The sequence below is a fragment of the Drosophila hydei genome, unplaced genomic scaffold (assembly GCF_003285905.1).
Source record: "Drosophila hydei strain 15085-1641.00,03,60 unplaced genomic scaffold, DhydRS2 tig00008128-arrow-arrow-pilon, whole genome shotgun sequence".
Lineage (NCBI taxonomy): Eukaryota > Metazoa > Arthropoda > Insecta > Diptera > Drosophilidae > Drosophila > Drosophila hydei.
The window spans coordinates 1,825,845-1,844,356 of record NW_022045838.1 but is presented as its reverse complement, the minus strand read 5'-3'; the positions used below and the strand labels follow the sequence as shown (position 1 = coordinate 1,844,356).

General features: G+C 43.8%; 1 protein-coding gene across 7 annotated transcripts in view; it reads right to left on the bottom strand.

Moving 5' to 3' along the window:
- Window positions 1-18,512, bottom strand: part of LOC111602934 (RNA-binding protein Musashi homolog Rbp6) — a 201,522-nt gene that overhangs the window by 49,592 nt on the left and 133,418 nt on the right. For all 7 annotated transcript variants that reach the window (XM_023320284.2, XM_023320287.2, XM_023320286.2 and 4 more), the window contains one exon: window positions 15,440-15,532. In XM_023320284.2, the coding sequence (XP_023176052.2) occupies window positions 15,440-15,532 (93 nt within the window). The remainder of the gene's footprint in view (window positions 1-15,439; window positions 15,533-18,512) is intronic.

Here is an 18,512-nt window from a genome sequence, read left to right as displayed (position 1 = left end):
CATAAATTTCGAGTCCAATTTTGCAGTGAGCTCAACTTGACTTTGATTGCTTTATTATTGCTGACGCATCAAAGCTACGTTTAAGAAAAATAATTACTTTTCTCGAGAACTACTTTCATATCCATTTGCATTGCTTTATTTGCGTTGCGTTGCGTTGAGTTGAGTTTAATAATTCCTGGACTAGACCAAGGCAAATTCGTCTTAGCCGGAAATGAGTTTTCTAAGCTGAATTTTTGGCCTTTAGTTTGCTGAAAAATTGGGAAACATTTGCTGCTTCGGCTCTTTGATTATTATATTGCGCCTTATTTGGTTTATTGACAGTTTGGCCATTGATCTATTTTAATGCTAGGGCATTACGTTATCATTTATTGAAAGCAAAATTGAAAGTATTTATCACGCTGCTAATAAATGGATGCCTCGATGTGAAATGCGCTGCTCTAAGCCAATGCACAATTTTTCAAAGTTGAAATTAATAAGGTTTTTTTCCTCTTTGTTGTTGTTGTTGTTGCTTGACTGCTTTGTTGCTGCTGCTGCTGCTTCGACAACGTCGAGCGACGACGACTTTCATTTTGCTTGCCTTTAATTTTTCTATTATCTGCCATTGAACAATGGCCAGCACAATTTGGCTGATGAGCAGCAGCAGAAGAAGAGGAGGAGGAGGAGGAGGAGACGGAGCAGGAGCAGGACCAACTGTAGCCAGCCAGCATAATAAATTAAGCGCTGCCTGGCCCGTTTGGCTGCCACTTGGCCAAAATAAATTGCACTAAGCGAAAAATAACAACTCAATTCAGGGTACGAGCGAACGACAAGCGACAAAAACAGCCGGCCAGAAAATTGAAGCAGCGATCCAAGCGCTCCAAGCTCCTAGCTCCAAGCGCCAAGCTCTACAACGACAAATGGAAAAAGTGCGCAACACAATAGCTGAAAAAGGAAGAGGAAAAAAACGAAAAACTGAAGCGAAAAAGGGATATAAACAGATTACGTCGTTATTGGCGCTGACCAGCACGTGCCCACACACTAACACACACACACACACACACATGGCAATGGACATGGACAGCGGCATGAAGCGTATAGCGTATAGCGCGCCATCTATGCCTGGCCGATGGATTTCTCGATTGATTTTGCGTTGTCGCTCGCATCACCTGCAGGCTAAGCTGCTTTTGAGCTCAGGCCAGCAAATGGAGTTAGAAAGAGAGCGAGGTGGGCGAGGGGAAGCGGGGGGCAGCTGTTGTCCATGTATGCAGTGAAGCGTTAACGTTAACGTCTCGCAGCGCCTTTGTCCTCGGCACATTTTGTTGTTGCTGCCGGGCAGGTTGACAGCGCTGCATTAATTTGATGTCGCCAGCTACGACAACCCGCAGGACAGCTGGACAGCGGTGGGAGCAGCACCAGCATCAGCTACTGGCAATCGTGCAACAATTCACGTTGCTGCCACTTCTTAATTAATTTGTTCATTTATTGCAGCAGACACGACTGGCGGAAGCTGCTTAGAAGCCACGTTGATTGAGTCTTTAGTGCAAACTTTTAGGGTTATCTACCAGCGACAGCTGTGTGTGCTTCAAGCTTGCTCCCACTCTCGCCCTCTCCCTCTCGCACTTTGGCTGGCGACGGCTTATGAAAAACAATAACAAAAGCATAAATCAACCAAGTCGGATAATTTTTTTTCACTCTCTTTAGCCTTTTTTCACTTTGCGTTTTCTATTTCTATTTTTAGTTTGCGTTTTTTTTTCTTCATTGTTTTTTGGGATAAAAACAACAAACGAAATAGAAGAGAATTTCAGCAGCAGCTGCATTTTTCATGGCCCGCTTCACGGCAATGGCCACGTGAATGCTGCAGATTGTGAGCCATAAGCCGTAAGCTTTAAAGCACCTACATTGTTCAATGGAACCGGCTCAAGCGTTATAGAGCTGAAGAGCGCCAGAAAGTCCATGATTTTTATCACTGATTGCCACGCCAACTACTCCAAAAAGTAGACTTTAGACAAAACTTTTGCCTGCAATAAAAGAAAAAACTATTCGGAGTTGTGTAGGCCTTGAGCAAAGCAAGCATTTCGCAGAGTGCATGTATCTGCATATGCATTGCTATATGTATTTCTATGCACATACAGATTCAATCTATGCTAAATAAAATATATAATGTGATTGACAAAGCAATCAAAAATCGATCAAAAATTAAGTTTGCTGAGCCATTGGTAACTGCAAAGGTCAAAGCTCAAAATCTTGATTGCAACAATTTATAAGTACTTAGCTCAAGTATTTTAAATATAGCATTGAACGAAATTCTAAAAATTAATAATTTTTGTCCACAAATTTCTGCTTGAAAATATTTTTTGTTTTACTTTGAATTGAAATATGGTATATTATGGAAGAACTGTTAAGAACTACTATATCTCGCTCTCTAGCTCTGGCTATCTCTCTCGCTACCTCCCTCTTACCCTCTCTAGCTGTCTCTATCTCTCTCTACCCTTCTCTAACCCTCTCTACCCTTCTCTAACCCTCTCTAGCTGCCACTAGCTCGGTTTAATTCTTGCTATCGCGCTCTAACCCTCTATAGCTATATATAGTTCTGTCTACCTGTCTCTACTTCTCTCTAGCTCTTTCCAACTTTCTTTAGCTATATCTATCTCTCTCAAATTCTCTCTAGCTCTCTCTAATTCTTTCTCTCCCTGCCCCACGCTCTCCTCTCTCCTTTAAAGCTCATCTATCTTAGCTCATTATCTTAAGGCAGCTTCAGACTCAAGCTATTTCTTCCAGCCACAGCTTAGCTTCAATCTCTTCCAAAAGATACTTTTATCTTATCACATATAAGCTAGTTATTATTGCCCATCTTTAAGCTTACATTAGCTCCATTCTTTGCACAAACTAAACATAGAAACGTATTCCGAAAACAATAAATTATTAAATAAATTCAGCTATCAATAGCAGCTCGTTATTGAAGCGTTTATCGCTGTGCTACGCACTTTGATTATCTACTTTGTGAAATGAGCATAAATTGTAAACTTAGCCTTGAGAGGGCGAGAGCGAAGTAAAGTGATAGAGAGAGATATCTAGCGATAGACAGAGAGAGAGAGTGAGACAGAGCCAGCAACTGGCGCTAATCGCTGGCGCATCCTGTGTAAATCACTTGAGCTGCTTGCCCCGCTGCACTTAAGGCTATCCATGGCCACTAATTTAGCATTATGCAAGTCAGCGCTCGGCTTACGCTTTTCGAAACGCTCAAGAACTCGTTCATTATGCGCCCATTCTGCTCAGGTTGAGGCAACTGCTGCTGCTCCAGCTACTGTTGCCACTGTTGCCACTGCTACTTATTATTTATTGCGCCTTAGGTAATGCCCAAGTTCCAAGTGCCAAGTCAACTTGCAATTTTTCATGCACGTTCATTATTATCATTGGCCGCCCTCACGCGCCACGCTCCACTCCACTCGAGTTTAACTGCAGCAGCCGTCGCTGATAAGCGACGAAAATGTGTAGAAAGCTGAAAGTTTCGCACAATTTTTTATGCCGCGCCAGCGGAAGCAGCAATGAGTAAGAGCAGCAGATAGGGGCAGGGAGAGCTGGAATTTATCACTGCAGGACGCATGCAGTGGAAAGGCAAAGGCAAAGGAACTTGCCATCCTTTGCAATCACATCAGCAACAGCAGCAGCAGCAGCAGCAGCAGCAGCAGCAGCAGCTTCAGTTGCAGCTGCCGCATCAGTCTGCTCAAATAAAAGGCGAAAGAAACTGCAACGCGCCATTCAATTTGATTACTTGCATCATAAATACCGGAAGCGTCAGAGTATTGAGGCGCCACAGCAGCACTTGCAGCACTTGCAGCACTTGCACCACTTGCAACCAGCAGCTGCAGTCCAAGGCATGTGCGTGGGCCCCTCGCCTCCGGCGTGTGCTGCTTGAATGACGGCGGTAATATCCTGTAACGCATTGACGCAGTGACGCAGCAGCTTGGCTGTGGAGATAGCTGCTAGAGCAGCTCCTTAGCTGTCGCTCCTTTATGCACTCGAAAAGAATCTGCTGCTGTTGGTGCTGCTGCTGCATGAAAGGCATTAAAATGGCAGCACAGTGCAAAAACGTATTAGTAACAGACTATTGAGACGCTAAAGTGATGCAGGATGCGGCGGATGGGACGCAGCTCGTGTGAATTCTTACAAGTGCCCTGCAAAATGACTTATGTGCTGCAGGCAACAGCCACAAGGACGACGACACTATCGCCAAATCAGCAGCGCAGCTTGCATAAAAAATTTAAAGCGCTGGCGATAAAAAGAAGAAGAAGACGACGACGACGACGCAGGGCGCAAAATGACTTTGCTGAGCAAGGGAGAGACCACATAAGTGCTTATGCTATAACAGGATGTGTGTGAATGTGTGTGTGTGTGCGAGTGTGTGTGTGTGTGTGTGTGTAATGACTGATCGTGTGATTTTTTATGCCTGCAGTTGCGTTGAAAGGCGATTTATCTTGGACTGGCTGGTTGACTTCTAGCTGGCACAAATCAAACTCTGCCACACACACACAGAGAGAGAGAGAGACACAAAAAATTGTAAGCTGAGCATAAAAAGTGACTGCGAAAATAAAGCAAAACAAACAAAAACAAAACGCGTCTCTGTAAAAATGTAAGTTGTGGTCGTGTGCAGTGGGAGAGCAACAAAAAAATATAGAATAGCTGGCAAAAATAACCAACTAAGCTTAGAGCAAGGGAAATAGAATGGGTTGAGGCGGGGGAGGGGGCTCATAGAGGCAAATAGGGTTTCAGTTTGCCTGTTCAGCGGTTGGCAGAGATTAACTTTTGGGTCGCTCAAAGCGACCACAGCAAGTGCTTTACATTTTAAACATGGCGTCAGTGGAGGCGGCAGCTAAAACAACAAGGGGCGTGGTCAGCTCAACAGAGCTTGTTAGTGGCCAGAAACGGAGAGAAGCGAACAGACAGATGGCTGCTGCTGTTGCTGCTGCTGTTGTTGTTGATGTTGACAAAAGCGCATATGGCAAAGCCGCAAGCCGCACAGATTAACAATTAGTTTGCTTTTTAATTTTATTTAATATTTATAAGCGCAAGTTGGCATGGGCATGGCCAAAAAGCTAAAATTCTATATTTGACATTTTGTGCAAGCAAAAAATGCTGAAATTTGGCTAATTAATTGAAATATATAAAAATATAGCGCTCGAAAGTAGGCAACATAAAATTGTAATTTTCAAATTATTCATATTAAACATAAGCAAAGTTGACTATTGCGAGATCATGGACATATATCTAGTATATAGCAGCTATAAAACTAAAAATTTCATGTTTGACAAATTTGTTGCATTTGCACTAATTAATTGAAATGATTAAAACTTTTGCGCTCAAAGGTAGGCAACACTTTTATTGAATAAATAAATATTAAGCATACGCAATGTTGGCTTTTAATTGTCATATCTAGAAGCCAGCGAGGGCAAGCACAGATATCTAGATGGGTCACACACACGTGTGTCGTCGTGTGCAGCATGCGTGTGTGTATATGTCAATTATGTGAATGTTGTTTGTTAGCTGTTGGCTGTTGGCTGTTGGCTCTTGTTTTCATATATATTTATGTTAGCACGCAGCAGCTATACATGGCAAATAAACGAGTGCGACACACACAGCGACAGCCAACTGCAGTTAAAATGAAATAAAACATGAAAATGAATTATGATACATGTGTTACTTGGCCGTGCCCAGCCAAAAACAGACTGTTAGCTAAACAACAACAACAACAGCAGAAAAAAAGAAATGAAAATGAAAATGAAAATGAAAATGAATATGCGAACTGGCTGGCAGCAAGTGGCAGCAGCCACTCATTCATTTTAATGCCATTTTAAACTTAAATGAAAGTTTATGGCTTTTTATTTGCATTGTGCGGCCATCCTGTTGCCATGCTCATACCTGCGCCACACACATATGTCGCCGCCACAGTTGCCATGCGCTCGCTCACAAAATTTAATATCCGAATGCCATTTGCTTTGTGCGCCAGATAAGTCTTTATTAAGCGCTAAACTGATTTGCTCAAGTTGGAATTTTGTATTTTCAAAAAATACATTTGCTTAGCCAATGTATTATTAAATATTATTCATTGCAGTGCTGTAAAGCAGCTGAATAAACTGAAATTGAAGTGTTTAAAATAGCTAAATAAACATGACGCAGTCAAAGTCAAGCCAATTTAGGTATCCTCTAGTCGTTACCAAGTTGCCTATCCATATATATGTATATGTCTATCTATATTTCAGCTTGTTTTATTATTGCTCTTGTTGTTTTTATTGTATTCGTGTTGTTTGCGCATCTGCTTGTTACATTTGTTGGCGCTGTTTCATGTAAGACTCGGCACAGTTGCCCCTCTGAGTCTCTCGCTCTCTCTGTCAGCATCCACAATTGTAACCCGGTAGATCAACGCCCGAAACGCAGTTGTTGTGCATTGTTCTTGTTTGTTGTTTTATTGCAAAGACGTGCAAACACACACACACACACACACGCACACACACACACATAGCCATACATATGTGCTATGTAAAAGTCGACACTTTACATTCGCCCGGGCAATATTTTATTTTTATTTGCGTTGTTAGCCAGAAATTCGTTACCTGACCAAACTGGAAAGCCAGTCAGTGTCAGCAGCAGCAGCAACAGCAACAGCAATTGCAAAAAACACACACACGCACACACACAATCTGAAAGCAGCATAAATCAAATTAATTTTGTAGGCGGCAACATGCGCCATTTTGTAGCTGGCTCCACATTTCCCCTGCTCATGCCGCGGCTGTGACTGTGTGCGTGCGTGCTTTCTTTATTTTTAGCAGACGGGGCACATGAAAAGTGCGTTTTAATTGCAAAGATGCCGCGCTTGGCATTGCGATTCGACGCTAATTAGGCGCACAATTGGCACGAAATAAAAAGCCAGAAAAAACAAAGGCGTGTACGTGACTATCTCAAGCTGTCGATCCCGGCCCGGCAGCTTCCCTTGCGCTCGCACGCTCTGGCTGGCTGCTGCCGCTGTCTGCTGTCAGTTTGCGATAAAAACGTACTTTTAAATTGTCGTCGGTTGGCAACAACGCACGTGTAGCACACACTTGTGCTCGCACTCGCACTCGTATTCGTATTCGTATTCGTATTCGTATCATCAAATGAATATTCGCTTATTTGCATCTCTCGCGAGTTGCCCTAAGATACACACACACAGAGTGAAGCAGTTGCTGTGGCTGGTTAAGTTGTGTGTGTGCAGATTGAGGCGTGCTTGAAATTGGGCTGGAGTCGAGTCGAGTCGAGTCGAGCCCCTGCTAGCTGCCTGACAAAATGAGTTTTACGGCTTTTTTCTTGCTTTACCCTAGCTGTGTGTGCGTGTGTGTGTGTGTTTGTAAAAGGACCGTGCTGAAAGGTTAACCTTTGGTTCAACAGCTGGGCTTTTAAATTAAGATTTTCGCTGACAAAAAAATAAAAAAACGGAGGGAAATGAAAAGAGAAAAGAAATTTTTGCCGTTGAAAATGAGAAAAGTTGAGTTGCAGTCCAGGCCGTGCGCTGTTTGCCCAGCGACTTGGGCAATAATTTGGGCAAGTCGATGGCAGAAGTTGTCGCTAGCGGGCCTGCAGCTAGTTTACTTATGCAGCCAGGCGTCTGCCCTGCGCCCTGCTCGGCGATTCTCAAGTCAGTTTAAAGATTTCTTTTTGAGCACTGTTGGCAAACTACTTTGCATAGCTTTGACCTTTCTATCTACTCTAGTTCTAGCTTCAAGATTTCACAGTCGTCTCTATGAGCACTTCTCGGCGATTCTCATGGCTGCTTAAATATGAATTGCTTAGCTGCTTAGTTGCGTCTCATCAATCTATTCGAGTTCAAGATGCTCAATTGAGTTCCAGCTGTCACAGTCATCATTTTCAGCCCCTCTTTGCGAATCTCAAGCCGGCTTTAGATATATTTTTAGAGCTCAGCACTTGGCAAACTAATTTGCCTAGCTTTGACCTTTCGCTCAGCTCAAGTTCTAGTTTCCATTTGATGCACTCTGCTGATGCCGCAGAACTATTACAAAACATGCACTCAGGCACAGCACACAACATATGGCATTTATAGTCGGAGCGTATTGCTACCTCATCTTCATCTAATGATATTGAATAAGCACTTGAAAAACTCATATAAAGTAAACAATTGATTTCCATTACGTACGTGGCCAGACTCCCACTGAGTGCAGCACACAGACACATGTAGACAGCCCCCGTTGGGAGCGCAAGTCCTGCAGTGTAGCGTGCGGGTTGAGGGGGGGGGCGGGAGGGTTGGTAGTAGTGGAGCTCAGACGCTGACAGGGAAACGAGAAGCCGCAAACTTTACAACTTGCCATTTGCTTACCCAACGTTTACTTGCAAATTTCTTTTGGCTCTGCAGATTTTTGCATTTTTCTTGCCCACACACACAACGAGTGTGTGTGTGTGTGTGTGTTGTTGTTGTGAGCTTCTTGCGAGTTATTTTCATATTTGTTTAAAGTCTATTTACCGCAAGTTGACAGTGAAATATGCGAAACTAGCGCGTAGCCAAATAAGTGCGACAGTTTCCGGTTACAACTGTGGCAATGCTGACTAGGGGGCGTGGCTGGCTGGCGGCTGGGGGTGGTTGGGTTTTGTGGCAGGATGAGCAGCAGGAGATACAGCTCGTGCTTTGCCTGCATGTCATTGCGGTTTGTTTGTTTGCTTGACTTGCGCCTGGGTAAGGATTTCATGTGCTTGAGCAGCAACTGGAGCAGAGAGTGAGAGAGAGAGAGAGAGAGACCAACCGCAGCGCTGGCTGTCTGCGTAGCTGCTGCTATGTGTGTGTGTGTGTGGGCTGCCTGCCTGTCCGCATGACAATTTGTTGTGCATGAAATCTGCAGCCGCTGCTGCTGCTGCTGCTGCTGCTGCTGCTGCTGCTGCTGCTGCCTTTTGCAATGTTTTTTGCGCAATTTGCCAAAGCCTGCAGAGAGATATGCAGAGCGGCAGACGAGTCCAGAGACATAGAGAGCCCATACGAGACGTCGACTCCAACTCCGACTTCGACTCCGACTCCGACCCCGACCCAGACCCAGACCCAATTCGAGCAGCGGAGCAAGGGCTCAGGTTTTTAGCCCAGGCCAAATAGTCGTCGGGCTGTGTAAACAAACAGTTATCCCTCGCTTGGCAAGACGTATTAGATTTCTGGTGGTGCTGCGGTTGTTGCTGCTCCTCTGCTTCTTGTTGTTGCTGCACTGCCTAACCACTGAGACGGAAGTAATGTGTCTATCAAAGCATTAACAACGAACGAACGTCTTCGTCTGCATTGGGGGCTCGTTTGGTTATGCTTCCATTTTTTTCAGTCGGTTTTGCTTTGACGCCGCTGGGCTTTGCATATCATGTGAAAAATCCATACTATATAGCCAGACATTATATATATGAGTGTGTGTGTGTGTGTGTGTTTACAAGGTTTTACCAGCTCTTGCTGGCATTAAACGCCTTTATGCCAAATTGAACACAATTAAATTAGTTGCGGCTGGGCGGGGATTAAGCTAGAAATTGCCAGCAGAAGCTGCAGCTCAGGTGTGCTTGATGTTGTTGTTGTTGTTGTAGTTGTTGTTGTGCTTATGTACAACTAATTGGCTATGTAAATGACAGCTGCTAGTGCAAGCTTTGAGTGCACACACACACACACACACACTCCCACGCGCGCATACAAATGTGGTGCATATATCATATACATATACATATATACTGTTAATTACGAGCTTAGGTGGCGGTGCTGAAGTATTTGTGGCTTGTCAGGCAGCCACCATAGCCACCACCATCGAGCAGCCGGCAGCCTTCAGCCCCCTGCCTAACCTCAACCGGCGAACCCTCTAACCCAACCAGTGCACCCACATTGACATTTCGAGCAGCATCAGCAGCATCAGCATCAGCATCAGCAGCGGCGTTGTCATGGAACCTTTTGCTAAGGATTATGCAAATCTGCCACTCATCGTGCCCACACACACACACACAGGCACTAATACACATGCATGCATAGGCACAAAGCCTTCATTTACATTTACATACGGCTAACTGAAGATTTGCGCTTCATCATAATTTATGCAGCTGGAAAGAGGCACTTCGCATTCGCAGTACCTCAAAAATTGCCCACAGTTATGTCACACACACACACACACATATATATATATATATAGAGCGGCTGGCAGCGGAGGCACAAGGACAACACAAACAGAGCTGACTGACTGCTTGACTGACTGATACGAGGCAGGTGAGCAAACAAACAAGATTGAAACTCTATCTGCAGCAGCGGCACAGGCAAGTGCATATACCCTTTCTTTAGAATTGCCATAGAAAGTGTTGAGCATAATGCGATGTCTTACAAAGAGCAGGCTGCTAGATAAATGTAAATATAATATGAGATATGAAAGTTGAAATGCTGCGAGAAAAGAGGCAGGAATTTATCAGAGTTTGGACTTGGAGTTGAGTCGAATTACGAACTGACTAGAGCAGAGAGAAGTAAGTGATTATAGATAATTGCAGAAGTTTAGTTAGTAATTAGACAAATGAAGCTTAATTTATATGCTAATTATATATTACGTGCGATTAGTCGATTAGTAACTAGAACTTAGATAAAAGTGTATTCGAATTGCGATTTGCCTGAGCTAATTTGCTTTCTTTTGTATTGAATCGTAATCAAATAATTATAAATGCAAATTCATAGCAGAAAAATCACATGAATAATTTGCTAAGCAAATGTCTCTCACTCATTTCCATCTCAGCGCTCTGCCCGCTCTAAACAGCTCATATAAAATACTTAAACTCGTTTCTTTTGTATTTTTGTTGCAATTTATTTTGCATAATTTGTCATAATTAATGCCCCAGGGGTAGCTTGGGCAGAAAGAAGTAGCCGACGCCAGTTGGCTGGACATTTGGCAGCTTTGGCTGCACTTTTGCCACTTGGCCTGGTCAGCTGGCTGGGGCTCTGGCTGTGGCTCCGGCTCTGGCCCTGCTCGTCTTCTGCACATAAAATGCTTATGAAAAGCGCTTAAATTAACTAACCCTTGGGGCAGGGCAAAGCAAACACCGTAAACACCTTTAAAAGTCACAGGGCGATGTCTGCAGGCTGCCTGATACTGGCCACTGCAATTTCCATACCCCATAGCCATAGTTCAGGCTTGTTCGAGAGCCTCGACGCAGCCAGAGACGCAGCGGCAGCTAGTTGCTGTGGGGGGATTTTGCAAAATGTGTAGTTTATTTGCAATTTTTTAGCCAAAGAGCTTTGCATTTTTGTTGGTTTTGTTGCTAGTTTTTGCGTTTTTACTTTTCGTTTTTATTTTGATTTTTTTTTATTTTCTTATTTTTGTATTTTTGGCTTCTCTCTGCTGCCGCCTGCCGTCGTCTCCTGTCCTTGCGGCATGTGAAATTTGTGTTATCGCAGCGCTTGCAGCAGCTGCAATAAAATCAGTGGCAAAGGTTGCAGCAGCTGAGGTCAGTTTGGGGTCCACTGCACTATGTGTGTGTGTGTGTGTGCGTTTTGGTGTGCCAGTTAAATGTGAGGCATTTGCACTAAAAACTTGCACAGTGAAAATTTGAAATTTGCCATTTGTTTTGTTGGTTTGGTTTTGTTTTCCATTTGGCCGACGGGCGGCAAGTGGCAAGTGGCGAGTGGCGAGTGGCGAGCGGGCAAAACATTTCTCTGATTTGCATTTAAAAGGTGTGGCAACTATCAGGCGGCAGGAGGTTCAAATGATTGGCCTCTGCCTGCCGTATCTGCCTCTTCAATGTATCTGTTTGCAAATGAGCGAAGGTGAGAGGTGATGCAGACAGAGAGTTAGAGCGAGAGAGATTCAAGTTTTTATGACCTCTCACACAGCGGGGCACTAAAACTTTGCTATTAGCCAGCTAACATTAGGCTGTAAGAGCTCTTAACTGCAATCTATGTTTGTGCACATGCCATATGATATTACTTTGAAATGTTGCAGCGTCGTGCAGTTATTTCAACGAGAGATATATGTGGCACGGTAGGGTTTTTCATAAGCTAACTTTAAGCTGTCAGACAAGGCTTAGTAAAAGACTATTAAGGATACGCATGTAGCTACAGCCTAACTAAGTTAGCTTCTCTCCAGCTAGACCTTCTGAGCAGTTCTTCCAAATCTCAGTCCCAATAAATCACATTTTCAACATATATCTAACTGACGTTGCTGCCACCAGTTTCACCTGAATGCCAGCTGCCAGCTGGTCTTACGAAGAATTCTAATAGGAATTCGAAATATATCAAATGAAAGACAATCCGAATATATTTGCAAAATTGAAATAAATTTCGTCGAGAGCATCCGGTATTCGTTTTATAGCCTTGTCGCTGCAGCTACTCCACACAATGAGCAAAACAAGGCAAACAATGCAATGCAACATTTAAAACACACAATAAAATGAAATGCAAATAAAATGTGCCGCTGACAAGGCTGAGGGCAGGCAAAACTAGAAAAAATATATACATATATATATATAATAGAAAAAGCGGGAGGCGAACGTAAAAAATTGCGCTGGCAACATGAAATTGGCTGGTTGCTCGGGTCATAAATTTCTATATAGACAATCTCGATGTTGTTTGCGCTTTTCGACTATCCGGCATTTTGGTATTTGGTCTATTTGGCCTATTGTTGGGTCGTATCGCTGTGATTGTCGCCGTCGTGCTACGCAACATGCAACAACTATTAATCATATTGAATGGCTTCTGTTTCTGGCCTGTGCCTGTGCCTGTGCCTGTGCCTGACTGTGTCATCCTGGCTAATCAATCTTTACCGTGTGCCGTCTCTAATGGCACTGACAACGACAAAGGCCATCTCTCCACCTCGGTCGCCCACTCTCTCCCTATCTCTCTTGCCATCTCCCCCATAGAAGAAAAATGGCCGATAAAGTCATTAACGCCTGGCTGGCCACCTGGCCTGGGATATGCTTGTGTTTGCTGTTGCCGTTGCTGATCCGGACACGGATACGGCTACACACACACAACGAGCTGGTCGTCTGAGCTGGCGGGGCCAGTTGCTACTATTTTGTTTATGGGCGAACGGCGCAAATCTCTTTGCCAAGCCGCTGCTCAATGAGGCGGCAGGCAAAAGCCAAAAGGGGATTAGTTGTAATCAATAACTTGGCCCAAGTAAGTAGGACTGCCCAGCCATCTTCAGTTCTGTTGTTTGCCTGTCGAAAGTTTTGCCAATCCTCCAACCTACGCCGCCGCCCTCCACTCAACCTGAGCTCTTTGTGTGCCAAGTTATTATTATAATTTTTTTTGTTCCTTTCTTTTTTTTTTCTTTTTGCAAATGCGGATTAATTGAAAAGTTTGCCATTAGCAATTCGCGCTTGGTTAAGCTGCTTCGCCTTTGTTTCAATAGTCAGAGAGAGCGAGGCAGAGAGAGCGAAGCAATCGCCACTTGCCACCTAGGCAATATCTTTGGCTAGGTGTTTCAACTATTTGATCGTTATGGATTTTGACAGCTTCATTCGCAGTTATGATGAAAATTACTTAAAAGCATTTTGCGCAGCGCTGATTTGATTGATGGGCGTTTATGTGGCATGAATGGTGGCAACGCTGGCAGCTGGATTGGGGGCGCTTGTGCTTGTGCTTGTGCCTGTGTTGCAAGTTCTGGGGCGTCGTCATTATATTCGCATTATCGAGTGACGTGGGCGCGGGTTTGAAGAGCTGACAAAAAGTTGCGCCAATTTGTGTCAATTATCAGGAGGCTGCCGCCCGCCTCTCGCCCCTCGCCACACTTTCCCTCATCAACTTTTCACCTGGTCGCTGAGTGAAGTTTCCAAATCCGCTGAGAGTTTTTGCCGAATGAGGGGCAGCCTTAAATGACAAAACAATGAATATTGCCAAAGCCACGCAAAAAAAAACCCAAAAAAAACACATTGCAGCTTTGTGCGGCGAGCAGTGATAGATGCCATTTTTTCAGGTGGCTAACAGCCAATTTAAAAGTGCAAAGCAATTATAAAAGTTGATTAACGTCAAAATGTTGTTATCAAATATTTAACTTAAGTCTCCAAAGTAGATGAAAGCAGATGATAAACAAGAGCTTGTGTTAAAGGTTTTCGTTTAAAGCTTCTTTGTTAAAATAAATTAGAATTAGTTAAGCAATATTTGAAGTATGTACAAAAAGCTGCTAAAGCGCATGAGAGCTTTGTGATGAACGAAAAGCTTTATGCATAAATTGTAACTCAAAGATCGGCTTTATATTAGAGCTTTTAAAGTTAATAAGACTTTAGTTTGAAAGCACAATTTTTTGCTTAAGCGCATGAAAGCTGTGCAATTAATGTGAAAGCTCACAGAGCAGCTTTGTATTATAGCTGCTGATGTTTATTAGAATTAACATTTCAAAGCGCAGCATTTTGCTTAAAGCACATGAAAGCTCCAATTTCATATCGTTAAATAGCCATGCTCTTGTTATAACAGCTTCTTACATAAGTACAGTTAACACAAAGTGCAGTCGCATGTATTAAAGCTTAATTCCTATATTTAATGACAATCTAAAGCAAATCTTAATTTGGCTTTTCACATCCTCAGCACATTTTGTCTTATCCTTATTAAAGATTTATGCTTAAGCATGCACGCAGAGCTTTGCTGGATAAGGCTTAAGCAAATATTTTGCATATCGTTAATGGAATCCTCAGCTGGCAGAGCTGCCTCTGCTGCCTGAACTGCTTCGGCTGGCACATTCAACGCCCGCTGCAGTCTGAAGCATCTAGTCGCTCATTAAAATCGAAGAGCGTCGAAACAAATCGATTTTCGTTTAGTATCGCAATCAAGAACACAACAATTTTTTTGTTCTCGTCCTAAAAATTTGTTTTGTGCGCTATAACAAGACCGGGCAGAGGGCCCCACCTGCCTATGGTTGCCTGCCTGAATGGAGAACTTAAAGAGCACTCGAACAGCACTCAGCCGCAAACACACGCACACACATGCACACACTGTGTGTGTGTGTGTGTGTGTGTGTGTGTGCGTGTGTGTGCGTGTGTGAGCTGCTGTTTAAGTGGAGTTTGCCTTTGCTGCAGAGCAGAATTTTTTGGATAAATTGTGTTGAGTGAAGGGTTAGTAGGCGCTGCATCGTCTGTGCCTTGCAGTACTTGTCAAGATTGAATTTGCCACGACTACACACATATATATATATGTATTTTTTGGCATTTTTATTGATCAAACAAACGCTGGCAAGTGGCAGCCAGCGAAGGTGTCATTGCTCAGCAGTTGTATATACCTATATAGTATATATATTTATATATATTTGGAGGCAACACGCGCAGTGCGCATAAATTGCATGTTTCGTTTTTCGGCAACTGTCATTCTGATTTTTCGTTTTCATTATTATTATTTTGGCAAGTTGGCAGACGTTGCTTTATTGCTACTTGTACAAAAGAACTAGTTCGCTTATATTTATTCAGTTTTTTTTTTTTTTTTATTTTTGTATTGGATTTTACTTACCGGACCAAACTGTTCAAAGTAGCTTTTGACATCCTCTAGCGTGGTGGGCGCCGAGAGGCCGCCCACAAAGATTTTCTTCGTTCTCGTCACCATCTGCAACAAAGAGAGCACAGAGAGGGAGTGAGTGGGAGAGATAGAAATTGTGATAAAGTATCAGCATAAATGAAGGAACGAATGAGCGCGTAAAGCGCAAGTGGCAAATGCTGCTTAATTTAGCTGTAGCCTGGCATTTAAAAATGCATTTATAGTAAGGAGGGGGAGGGGCAGGGGGGGGGGTTGGCCATGTTACCCAAAGTTATGGCCCGCCAGACTGCGAGGAGCCGTAAGAGTCGCTGCTTCTGCAACTTACGGCAGCAACTTTCGCTATGCGTCGACCATTTTGTGCACTTTATGTAGTAGCCGCATGTGTGAGTGTGTGTGTGTGTGTGTGCGAGTGTGTGTGTGTGCAGCTGGCATATTTAAGCTGACAGTTTCAAGTGCCAACTTTACGCAGTTAGCGCAACAGCAGCACCAAAAATGATGGCGCGCCAAAGATGGCGCGGCGAGTGCCGAGCAGCACATGCAAGCGCGCACGGCTCTGTATGTGTGTGTGTGTGTGAGTGTGTGTGTGTGTGTGCGTGTGTGTGTGTATTGCAACGCCAGCCTTTTTAGCCCGCAGGCAAGCGTAAACTGTTAACGTTAAGTGACGGCAGTTAAGCGACAGTGGAGCAAACGATTTGCTTGCATAGTTTGCTGGCTAGTTCCGAGAACTGGTTCATTTAGCATTTCTTCTTGTCCATTAAAAATAGTTTGCTTATTAGGAATTCTTTGCCTAGCAATTTACAGTTTGAATAATTTTTGTAACTAATGTAATTGTGACAAAGGTAAGTTGCCAACTAGTTCCAGGAACTGATTCATGATTTAATGCAGCAAAACTAAACTTTAGCATATTAGTTTCTTTTTGTTGCATGCGAGCCATGAATTGTCAGAGTTAATTAATAAATTTCAGTTAACTTTGAAAATATTTATTCATTTTTTACAAAGTTAGCTGACATTCAGTTCCAGGAGCTGACTCATTTTTATTAAAAAACTATTTTAATTACAGCTCAGTTCCTTATTAGCTGAACTTCTATTAAAACTTTTTAATTATTACAAAGCTTGTTATGAGCTAGTTCCAGAAACTGTTTTATTTTGTGGAACAGCAAGGAATTATGCATGTGCTTTTTAGTGAATCATTTAAAAACATAACAAGTTCAAAAACTAGTTCTAATCGCGTTCACAACTAGTTCGTAAGCTAGTTCTATTTCCGTTCAACGTTTTCAGTTCAATTAGAAATCAAGTTCAATTGATGAATGAAAATGAATCGAATGATTCACTTGATGAACTCTAGAGTTAAGACGGGGTTCGTTAAACATTTTTTCTTCCTCTTTCGGCAGTTGGTTTCGAAATTGTTGCGGTTTTTAAACACATTTTATGCCTTTTTTTGGGGTTTCGCTTTGGGCCCATGGTTGGTTTTTTGTTGCAGCTGTAGGGCCGGATGAAGCTGATGACGTTGATTGCACTGAAGCTTGCTAGCTGCAATTTATGAGCACACAGACAACAGGCTGCAGGGCTGCATAGGGAAGAGCTGGTCGAGTGGTTGGGTGGAGGCGTGGCAACAGACGGTTGCAAGATGTGGGATACGTCCGTTAAGGAAGCTAACGATATGTAACAGCGGTGCTGATGTTTCTGCTGTGCCAGCAGTAAAATTCATACAATGTCGTAAAATTAAAACACTTGTGTTGTCGCACCAGCTCACACACACACACGTAGAGAGAGAGAGGGAGGGTGGTAGAGGGAGAGGCACAACTACAAAGTTAGTCATGCAGCTTTTGGCAAGGCAAATCGCTTTTGGCCCGTGTTCCTGCCTGGCTGCCAGCTTGGCCGTCTGCCCTAGAATCCCACTCTCTGTGCATGTGTGTGTGTGCGCGCTTGTGTGTGTATTTGTCTGCGCTGCACTTTACACAGGTTGGGCAAATACATGCCGGAGGTCTGGGTCTGGGTCTGGGTCTGGGTCTAGCTGAGGGTCTATGCCTGCACGCTGCGGGCGAGCTGCTAACAATTTGCAGCAAAAGAGAAAAACCAAGAACAAACAAAAACCGTCAAGTTGAGTGCGCTGCAAGAAAGTAACAACATGACGTCCAGTAGCAGCAGCTAGCGCTTCCAACTCCGACTCCTGCTCGACTGTCTGGTCGCTGCCGCGGCCATCAGAGATGACGCACAAAATTGCAGCGTTGTTAAAAAGCGATACGAGAACAGCGCCCGCCAGCAGTTTGTTACTTCGCTTGACTCCAACGCTAATCACTGCCAATGAGGCAGCTACTTAAGCTAATAAACTGCCCACTGGCTCGACTGCGCAATGTCATCATCAAACACACACGTCTCTGCTGCCACACACAAAAGTATATTTATATACATTTGCTGGAAACACGCCCAGTGCTGATAGCGCGGCATGAATCAAAAACAATACACACCCAGCGCCGAAATGAGAAATACAAAGACTAGGAAGCTAGGAACTCAATTCGAAATGCCCCGATCGGGCCAAGGCGACCTCAACAAATGGAACCACACACGCATACTAACGATGTGACACGGCATTTTAACGGCCAACACACAGCACTGCACAGATTAGGAATGTCAATATTAGCCACGACTGCGACCACAGACGAGCAGAGCGCTGGGGGCGGGCTGAAAGGCGAAAGGCGAAAGGCGAAAGGTGGGCTAGATGTGTGTATATCTAGTAAAAGGTTTTGGGGCGCCCCCCTACACTGCCAAAATTTGACAAATGACGTCAGATGTGGGCGTTACGCTAGTGTAACCAAGCTGAAGTGGGCGTGGCCGTGGCCGCTGGACAAGTTACAAGATGCCGAGCCGTTAGCCCCTGTTTTTTCTAGGGGTGCTCACTAACAAAAAGTAACTACGCGCAATTGCCTGCAGCCTGATTACGAAAAGGTGTTGCTTACAGCTGGATAATGGGCTGGCCGCACGGATGCAGCCTGCGAAATGCTTAAGTTTTGTTAAATGCCAGCAATCTGGAAGGCAAATTAATCTGCAG